Source organism: Otolemur garnettii, unplaced genomic scaffold, assembly GCF_000181295.1.
Source record: "Otolemur garnettii isolate 467f Iridium unplaced genomic scaffold, OtoGar3 scaffold00101, whole genome shotgun sequence".
In the NCBI taxonomy this organism is placed as follows: Eukaryota; Metazoa; Chordata; class Mammalia; order Primates; family Galagidae; genus Otolemur; species Otolemur garnettii.
Window position 1 is genome coordinate 952,091 of NW_003852496.1, and position 10,242 is coordinate 962,332.

A 10,242-nucleotide genomic window follows, 5' to 3' on the forward strand; every position below is an offset into this window, starting at 1 on the left:
GGGGCCAGAGGGACGGGTCACGGTGTGGGGGAGTACAGGGCTCACTGGGGCATAACGGGCCAGCAGGTCTGGACGAGGCCTCAGCCTGAGTCCCGCTGGGGGGCCAGAGGGATCTTGAGGTGGTAGCAGTGTGTTCACCTCCTCAACTAAGCCAGAGGGACGGGTCACAGTGCGGGGGAGTGCAGGGCTCACTGGGGGGCCAGAGGGACGGGTCACAGTGTGGGGGAGTGCAGGGCTCACTGGGGGGCCAGAGGGACGGGTCACGGTGTGGGGGAGTACAGGGCTCACTGGGGCATAACGGGCCAGCAGGTCTGGACGAGGCCTCAGCCTGAGTCCCGGCCCTGCCTATGAAATGGGGACTCACAGCTTTCTTTATTCACTTAAGGCGTGTACACCTTCACCTTAAAGGGTTCTCCGGGGAATTAAATGAGATGATACTCATTGTGAGTATCATCCAGTGAGTTGGAATCACCTAAGAAATTAGTTTTTGAATGTCCTGGAGTTCTAGAATAATCCCTCACCTGCTTTGTTCTAAAAGTGTCACTCTTGGCTGGAGAGACACTGCGGAAGCTGCTGTAGTGATGGTGGAGATGAGGGTACAGACTAGGCTATTCTGGAGATGAGACTTGGGGGTGGCTGGGTGCAGGTGGCAGGTGGGAGGGGACAGTGCTCTGGGCATGAGCTGGGCTGGCTAGAGCTGGTGGAGGGAGTACCTGCCTGGTCCCTGTGGGCTTTTGAGTGCCTGCTGGGCTGCTTGTCCAGGAGCACATGACCCTTCTAGAGCTGGCCACCCCACTGCTATGCCAAGGAGCAAGGGCAAAGTCGCAGGTAGGCAGACCACGAGCTGAGAGCAGGAGGGCCAGAGCAGCCAGGGGAGCACAAGGCCCTGAGCTCTGGGCCTGAGCAGAGGACATGTGGGGCTGTGGAGTGCCCTTGAGCAGGAAGAGCTGGATGAGGCTGCACACAGGGACCAGAGGAGTGGGTGGCAGGGGCATCCCAGTAGCAGTCTTCTGGGAAAGGAGAAGAGCAGGACATGGTTTGAGTTTGAAAAGCTTGGAGATTTTTTGAGCAGTGTTTACAGTGGGGAGATTGGGATGGTTCAGGAGAGATCCACTCAGGTGCCTGAGGTGAGTAGGAATCGCTGTGGGGCCTCTGCACTCCACTGTGCCTGTGCTCTGAGCGGATGGCACTAGGAGCTTGTGGGCTCTGTGGAGTACTCACGGGGACCAGGACCCATGTCCCCTGCCTGAGTACTATCAGGAGGCACCAGTACTCCTGGTATCAGTACTATCCTCATGCCGGCAGAGCAGTATCCAGTCCTGTTTAGTCAGCACCGGTGACCCCTCCAGGGCCAGCCTGCTGCTGCTGCAGGCCTCCTGGCTGGCCTTTCGTTCTCATGACAGCTCTGCAAGGTGGGGCCCTGCTGACCACAGAGTAGACCCCACGATGCCCTGAGTTCAGCCCCCCATTAGTTGACTCCATTGCCAACTAGCTTGCTCATGGGAGAGGCAATTCCTAACATGCACTCTCACATCTGGCCATTGTTCCCATTGTACAGATGAGGAAAATGAGGGTCAATGAGATGAAATGACTTTGACTTTGCCTTCAAGGCTGAGACCAGAGAGCCCATACACTGATGTGGGTGCATGAAACCCTTCAAAGACACATAGACCCTTATATCTGCATACTCAGAAGCCATCCTCAGTGCAGTGGACATTTCTTAGGTGGGGTACAGGACTTATTTCTCCATCTGGAAAGTTCGCATGGTGCTTTAGGTACCTCTGTTTGTCCATTTGAAGAGCAGATGTTTGCAAGGCAGTGTTTCTAAAAAACAGGAGCTGTTGTGCGTGTTGTAAACAGGGCAGTGGGTAGAGGCAGGGCCGGGATGAGCTTGGATAGAATAGTTTGACTGTAGGCCTAGCCCTGCCTGGCTTCAGAGAACCTTCTCATTTCAAGAGCTGTGCTTTCCCTGCCTTATCCCATTTATAGCCTTTTTGTGGACAAGTGAGTGAAATTTCTTCCTGTTGACATTTGCCTACCATTCTGTCCCCTGGTATTATCCCTGATAAATTTCAGAGGAAGGAGACTCCAATATCAACCTGGCGGTGATACTGGGGTAGAGGGATAGGTTTCCCCAAGGCCCAGTTTCTCCTGAGCTGGTGTCCACTGGGGATTCTGTGAGGTTTGTCACAAATGCACAGGGGCCTGTGTTCAGGGACCTGCAGCTGTAGGAGAACCTGTGAGGAGGGGACAGAGCCCTGTGTGTTCCTTTATGGTCTACAAAGTGTCAGTTTCTGTGTTGTGTGTCTGCACAGGGCAAGGTCAGCTGACTGAGCTCTTGCTCCAGGGTAATTGGTCACATGACTGAGGCTGGGACACTGTGCCTGCGCCTGTCTTGTCCAAGGCTCTTCTTTGCACGTGGGTCAGTGCGCCCCACAGAAAGTTATAGCTCATGACAGCTCTGTTTTATTAAACCTGGAATGTTGCCCCAACACAGAGATCTGATGCATGCCCACTGGCCAGCATAGTGCAGCCCGGGGACAGGGTCACCAGGGCCCCACAGTGGTAGGGTTGGGGCACTGCTTCAAAGGAGTAGAGCAGGGGGTGCATTAGAACCTGTGCCTGCCTGGGAGCCTGACTCCAGAGGGGCAGCATGGTTGGGAAGGATGGAAGACAAGAAGCTGGTAGGAAGAGACTGCAACATGGGCAAGAGGAAAGAACCCAGGAGGGCTGGCAGTGCCCCTAAGGCATTAGGATTAACCTGCAGGATTTACCCTGCAAGGGGAAAAGATGGCATGCCACACCTTGCAAGGATGGAGAGTCTGGCAGGAGTGACCAACCCACAGCCTGTGGGGTGCATACAGATTAAGTGAAGACTTTTTTACTTATCTGTGGTGGCAGATAATCACAAAAATTACGCACAGAATTTTTTTTTGCTCATCAGTTTTCGTTAGTGTTTATGTATTTAATGTGTGGCCCAAGATGACTGATTTTCTTCCAGTGTGGCCCAGATAATCTAAAAGGTCAGACACCCCTGGAGCAAAGAGGGGATGTAGTTGGAATGGATGGAAGGCAGTAGGTCCAGGTCTAAACTGTGCCTTAAAGATCCTGAAAGGCTCATCAGAAGAGCTGGTACCTAGGCAGTCCACAGTCTCAGAGAAGACTTGTCTGAGATGAAATGCTGCCAAGTGCAGCTGTCCCCTAAGGAAAAAGCAACTTTAAAAGGCCTACAACTAGACATATCCACATCAGAAAGTTCTTAAATACAGAAGTGGAGCCATTCATAAGCCTTCAGAGAGGCCCTGGGGTCTGCCCCACAGTGCCTCAGCTGCCTCTGCAGCCCAGGTGGGAAGGAAGCCAGTGGAGGGTGCTGCAAAGGCCTGGGAGGAAAGGGCTGCATCCGAGGGTGGGAGGTTAGAGTGGAGAAAAGCCTTGGTCTGTGCAGCCCAGACGTGAATCATATCTGTGACCTCCGGAGCCAAAGCAGAATGAGATTAATGGACCAGGCCAAGGTTGGGCCAGTGTGGCCTCCCTGGAAACGGGAAGGCCCTCTCTCCTGTCACACCCTTTTCCCTCATGGCTACATGGCAGCACTGGGCAGCTGCCCTGTACCCACATCCTTCCTCCCTGACCTTGGTTATAAACCATCGAGACTAGTGATTTTCAACAGGTATGCTAGGATCTTAGGTGTGCTGCAAAAATTTTTAAAAGATTATTGATTATTTCTGAACAAAAGAACTTCAAAGTATAGTATTTTTTTTTTACTTTTTTTTTTTTGATCAACATAATTTAAACGTGCCATGGCAGTTTAACTATAAGTTCAAGTGTGCCGTGAGATATAAAAGGTTGAAAACACTGCTCCAGACTGTATTTAGTTCATGCCCTGGGGATGAGTTGTGTACTGGTCTTAGCTAAACACGGTAATCTCACTCTTCTCGTTGGTGATGGTTTTGGGGTGGGCTTTTGACCCTGTCTTGGCCAGTGGGTAAAGAAGGAAGCTGGGAGTGAGGTTTTAGGGTTAGATTCTTCTACCTCACAAAATGAGACTACAGACTGGCCTATTCCTTCCTGCTCTCCTGTGGAGGGGATGGTGCCTGCAGATGGTGGTCTAGGGATGGCACAGGAGGAGAAGGGGAACCCCAGGCCTGGGTAATATCACTGAGCTGGGTCAGCAGTATAGAAAGTGCCAACCTCCAGACTTCTGGAGTGACCAGGTATAACAGGGTCTTGCGTCCTGAGCTGCCGCTGTGTTGCCTGCTGCCTTAGCTGCTGAACTCCACTTGTGTAGGTTGCTTAGAGTAGAAATGGTGCTGCCCGGTGCAGCACCTACCGCACGGCTGCGTGCCACAAGCAGAGAGGCCATGGGCGGGAGGATATGGCCCACAGGCCTCCTTCTGTGCCTGGTAGAGCTGGCATAAAGATGACTTTTACTGCTACAGTGGTTTTCTGCATTTTAATAGCGCCCTCTGATGCCCTCAGCTGCGAGCAGGGTTGAATTCTGATAACTGTCAGGTGTTGCAAGCAGTCTGCGACCAAGAAGGGTGGTGTGTGAGCATGGCTTCAAAACTCGCCAGAAAACAAACCAGTAGAAACAGTACAACCAAAATCGTGCCAGTCAGCAAACCTGCCTCTCACTGCCCAGCTGTGCAGCCTTCATTTCTCTGTGCTGTAGTTTCCTCATTTGTAAGAAAAAGGGAGCTGCTACAAGGAGAGCTAGGAGGGTGTCGGCAAGTGCCTGCACACGCAGGCGTGTGTCACAGTTTGTGGGGTCAGAGTGTGTGTCATAGGGTGTGTGGTGTGTGTGACTGTGCCAGGGTGTGAGCATGAGTGAGTGTATGTGCCAGAGTGTGAGTGTGAGCAGGTATGTGTATGTAAGTGTGCCAAGGTATGGGTGCAAGGTGTGTGTGAGTGTGCCAGGGTGTGAGTGGTGTGTATCTGCACCAGGGTGTGTCAGCAGCTGTGTGTGTCAGGGTGTGAGTGGGTATATGTGCAAGTGTGTGTCTGTGAGAGCAGGGGTGTGTGTGTGCGTGTGCGTGCGCGGGCTCACGTGTTTGGTGTGTATGTGGGGGGTGTGGCCAGAAAACCTGGAAAGAGGCAAACCAATCAGAAATTTCCCCAAGGAAGCTGGTCTGGTGATCAAACCTAACATAACACATATTTCACTTTTTGTGTCATTTGTTTTTGTTGCACATTTTAAACATACTCATTTTTTGTTGATTCTAAAACTACTTTGATAAAGGGGGAAAAAATGTAGTAAAGTGCCCTGAAAGATTACCGAGATTATCTCTAAGAAGTGAGATGCAGAAAATATTTTATTTATTTTTTAGATATTTCTGTAGATTTTTAGTTTTCCTTGTTATGTAAGTATTAGTTTTAAAATCAGGAGAAAAACTTGTGTGAATGTGTGTAAATCACATGATTATAGTCATGGGTAAACCACAGGCACAGAAGAGGCCTGGGAAGCAGTTGACCTGCACACAGCTGTGAGGGCCACGGGTGAGGGTGCCCCAGGGGTGTCTGTCCTCATGGGGGTCCTCCCTCTGGGGCCCAACCACCAGGCTCTTCTCATGGGATACAGGGAAGGAGCCCGGTGTGGAGCCCCAGACCTGCAGCCCGAATGCTCAGCGTCCGCTGCTGTGTGGTCCTGAGCCACCAGCTTCAACTTGACTCCCGTGAGCCTCTCATTCCTAGAATGGGAAACACGGCGCTTTTCTTGGAGAGTTAAAGGGATGCCAGTGGAGGTCAGGTGCTTAGCTCAGCATCTGCCAGGTCAGTGTTGGGTGAGTGTGACCTGAGTACCAAGCCCTTTCTTCCCGCAGGCCGCGCAAGGTGGAGCCAGTGTGCTCGGGCCTACAGGCCCAGATCCTCCGCTGCTACCGAGACCACCTGCATGAGGTACTGCTGTGCTCAGACCTGGTCAAGGCATACCAGCACTGTGTGAGTGCTGCCCGCAAGGTAAGCTCCAGAGCGTGGGCACCTGTGGGAGCAAAGATTGCTGTGCCATCCCTGCTAGAGGTCTCTGAACTTGAGGGGAAGGGAGTCTGAGGCTTGGGTCTTCAAGGTTGCCTTCCACCTGCTGCCCTCCTCAGTATCTAGACAAGGAAGAGGTGGTTCCTGTTAGCTTCGCCTTCCTGGGCTGGGCCAGGAGTAGCACCAGGTGAAGACATGTCCCACCTTCAAGGGGCCGGCCCCTACCAAGAGCATACACATGCCCTCCATGCAGGAGGGCCACAGTACAGGCGGGAGTCATGCAAGGATGAGACGGCTGGAGGAGGGGCGGGAGTAAGTATAGCCATCCAGAGCTCCTGCCCCCAGCCCGGCACCTGGCACCTAAGAGGCCTGCCTGGCCTCCCTGTGGGGTTCCCAGCTCAGCGTGCAGGTGCTCACCAGTCCCCCAACTAGCAAAGCCGGGCCCAGTCCACTTTCTCCAGCTGGGACTACTCATCTCCTCTCACCTCCTCCCCCCACTTCCCCCACCCCAGTCCTCTCTTCCCAGCCCCAGCAGTGTCTTCTGAGGCAGTTGAGGCTGCTCCAGGTGTGCCTGGCCCCTCTCCCACCCGGCACATCACTTCCTGCCTAGGGGAGCATCATTACCTCTGGAGGCTCCCAGCTTGGACTTCACCAGAGTCGGCACGTTTGTTAAAACATGGAGAAGGTGGTGGGACAGGCCTTCTTTCCCACTTGCCAGATGAGGAGATAAAGTGCTTTGGGTGCTCATGGTTAGAAAAGCTGAGGTTGGATGCCCTGTGCTGCAGGCCATGTCCAAGGGCAGTCTCTCTCCCCCACTGAACCGCACAAGGTCCTGAAGCCCAGACCTCTTTGTGAGAGCATCCTCAGGCCACAGCTCTGCCCCTTTCATTCCTGTCTGAATGGCAGGCCACCCTGCCCTGTCCCCACTATCCCTTCACAACCAGAGCCCAGTGGCAGCTCCACATTGGGGCAGGTATGAGGGTAACACCTTGGGCAGGAACATGGAGCTCAGAAAGCAGCTTGCTATTTCCCGCTGAGCAGGAAGGGCACTATGCATCCCTGCAGGCCTGGGCAGGAGGAGCTGGGAGCTGGCAAACTGGGCTAGACCACACCATGTCAGCCCTCTACACCTAGAGCAGCTGAAGGTGTGCCCCCAAGTCCTCTCCCCAACCTGAGGACTGAGCTGATTCTAACATCCTAATTTCACAGAGCCCATCCTCAGGCCTATAGCCCTGGACTCTGTCCTTTCCACCTAGCACCACCTCCCCACCCCCAGCAAGAACACATCTTACCCACACGTCTCCTCCATGTGCCTTCATTGCACCAAGGCAAAAATGTGATTACAAGGGACAACAGATTGCATTAGATCCAGTGTGTTCTCTGCAGCCCCAGCACCGAGTGAGGCTCTGGGACACTGCCAGGCCCAGCTGACTCCTTCCCAGCCCTCCCCCGACATTATTAAAGAGGAAATTGGAGACTGAGCAACTGGCAACAGCAGAGGCCAGCCCCCTGCCCCCTGTGCTGTGTCTACAGTCTGTATCTGGCTCCCTCAGAGTCTCCTGCCCAGACACTCAAGTGGCACCCTGTGCATGAGATGCGGCCAGTGCCAAAGGAATTCATGCCACCTTCTGCCACCCTTCCCCTCAGAAAGCTCCTAGCAGAGCCCGGGAGGGTGGAAGGAAGGATGCCTAGGAGAGATTTGCTTCCAGAAGGGTCTGGGTGGCCTGGTCAAAGGCCTGTGTGGTCGGGGGTTGGGGGTGGGGCAGCACTGCTTCTCCTCAGGAGAGGCCTAGACCCAGAGATGTAGGCCTGTGTGTGAATGTCATAGCAGGGATCTGGCTTTGATGTCCATACCATTGGCCTCTCTCTGAGCCAGAAAATTCCAAGTTGTTAAATAAGAGACGAGAGGGAGACCTGGGCAAAGCAGACTAGACTGGGCTGCGCCTGTTTTGCCCCCAAGTTTTGTGTCCAACATGTCATCGTAGGCTCTGAGGAGTGGAGAGGGTGGTTGGTGTTCAATGGTGTCAGATGTATTGAGTGAGGGCCTGTCCCCTGCTGTGCACTGGTGCCTGTGGTAAGAAGGGAAGCCACGTGGTTAGTGCCACAGTGAAGCGGCTGCAGGGCCGTCTGTCAAGAGCTCTCAGAGCCCAGCGGCTATGGGTCCCTGGGCAGAAGGGACCTTGACTGAGCTCTGGCCTGTTCTCTTTGCAGGGCTGAGGAGCAGCCACCATGCCTGGCCCTGGCAGTGCTTGGAGCCCTGAAGAAAGGACCAATCATGGGGCCACAGTCCACAGAGGCCTAGGCCCCTGTGCCCTGCCATCTCCTGCTGGGCACCTACTATGCCTCTGAGTTGGAGCTGCCGTGCACTTGGGAAACAGTATGTGCCACTGTCCGGAGACAAATAAAGCAGATGTCTCTGTTTCCAGTCGTTTACTCGCTAGCAAACAATCATTACTGCCTGCTCTGCTGGGCGCTGGTGAAGCAGAGCCGAATGAGAGAGGCTGCTCCCCTCAGGGAGTGCCCTGCCTCGCAAGGAGATGGCATGAGGGCCATAAAGCAGCGCAGCAGCAAGGCCGCCTAGAGCAGGGTGGGGAGGGCTGAGGGGCAGCAGAGGAAGGACAGCAGCTTCCTGAAGAGGATTGAGGGCAGGCCAGAGGCTGGGTAGAGCCGATCAGATGTAGGGGCAAGACAGGTGACAAAGTTGCAGAGACAGCAGAGCCAGGTGGGCTGTCCCAGTGGGACACTGTCAGATCTCAGGTGGGCAGTGGCATGAGTAAGGAGGGCTGCGTGCCCGACAGTGCTGCAGTCAGTGGAAGGCATACTGCCACTGCAGGCTGCTAGTGGCAGGACTCTCTGACCTGGGGGCTGGTGATCTGCTGACCAAAACGAGCAGGGCAAGGATTGAGAAGGGCAGACGACACCCAGGGTGAGATGTGCTCTGCTAGTTGGGGTCCAAATGTTGCCCTTCCAGTTTGTGACCTTTGGCCGCATCCCTGACCTCACTGCACCCTGCAGCAAGAGTTTGGGGTGGAGCTTGGGATCCTCTAACAGCTCTGCTGGTGACCTTGGGTTTCCTGTTAAGGTTCCTTTGGGTGGTTCCCAAGCCATCTGGAGCTGAAAGCGTGCAGTCTTCAGTCAGCCTTTGTAGCAGAAATGGCTCTGCTCAACCCAAATTCTCACACTCAGAACTCCAGGGAGGGCTGAGGCTTGGGAGTGTCCTGTTGTCTGGGCAGGCGGCATAATTCAGTTTTCATAATTCAGAATTCATAATTCAGGCAGCAGTTTTATTCAGCCAAACTGCACGCTGGCTAGGAGGAGAACAGGTCTGTGGGCTCCATCTCTTTAACAGCAGTTCTCGACCTGTGAGTCGCAACCCCTTTGTAACAGTGAAAATATATCAGGGCATCAGGAAGGTTGAGAACCATTGCTTTAGAAGTTCCAGGTTAGGCTCGGCGCCTGTGGCTCAAGCGGCTAAGGCGCCAGCCACATACACCTAAGGTGGCGGGTTCGTATCCCCGGCCCGGGCCTGCCAAACAACAATGATGGCTGCAACCAAAAAAAAAAAAATGGCCAGGCGTTGTGGCGGGCGCCTGTAGTCCCAGCTACTTGGGAGGCTGAGGCAGGAGACTCGCTTGAGCCCAGGAGTTGGAGGTTGCTGTGAGTGTGGTACCATGGCACTCTACCCAGGGGGACAGCTTGAGGCTCCGTCTCAAAAAAAAAAAAAAAAAAAAAAGTAGTTCCAGGTTAGCCTCTCAGAGTGCACATGCTGGAGTGCCCCAGGCACCTGGGCTGAGCCCTTCAGGGAACTCTGCACCTAACCCACGGGGTCACAGGTCACCTTACTTAGAGACCTTTTTGGTGATATCAAAGCGGGAAAGTGCTGAGGCCCTTCTGAGAAGCCTTATCTTCCAGGGTCTCGTTAGCTTCACACCTTACAGGAGTAACGTTCAGATGTCCATCCTTATCTTCAAGCACCAGTGGGGGCAGGGGCCCCAGGTGGGAAGCAGAGTCTGCTGGGTGTGTATACCAGTGGGTCAGAGACCACATGGGCCTGTCCAGCTTGCTCTGTCTGAGTGACAGACCTCCTGGTGTAAAACAACCCCCATTTTGTGGGGCAAGGGCCTGCTTCCTTCAGGCTCCTGCCCTCCCCTACACCATGTGCCAGGACCGTCTGCTCTCCTTTTAGCATTTCTCAAGGGTCAAGCCTGCCATGGAGCCCCTGACCCCTCCTGACACAGGCAGTATGGCAGTGTACAGCCTGCAAGCTACTCA

General features: G+C 54.1%; 1 protein-coding gene across 1 annotated transcript in view; it reads left to right on the forward strand.

Moving 5' to 3' along the window:
• The window catches only part of CHCHD6 (coiled-coil-helix-coiled-coil-helix domain containing 6), a 263,209-nt gene extending 254,869 nt beyond the window's left edge, over positions 1 to 8,340 (forward strand). Inside the window, exons 7-8 of the mRNA XM_012809226.2 lie at positions 5,820 to 5,955; positions 8,182 to 8,340. Coding sequence (XP_012664680.1) covers positions 5,820 to 5,955; positions 8,182 to 8,187 — 142 coding nt within the window. The 3' untranslated portion in view covers positions 8,188 to 8,340. The remainder of the gene's footprint in view (positions 1 to 5,819; positions 5,956 to 8,181) is intronic.
• Positions 8,341 to 10,242: the final 1,902 nt, after the last annotated feature.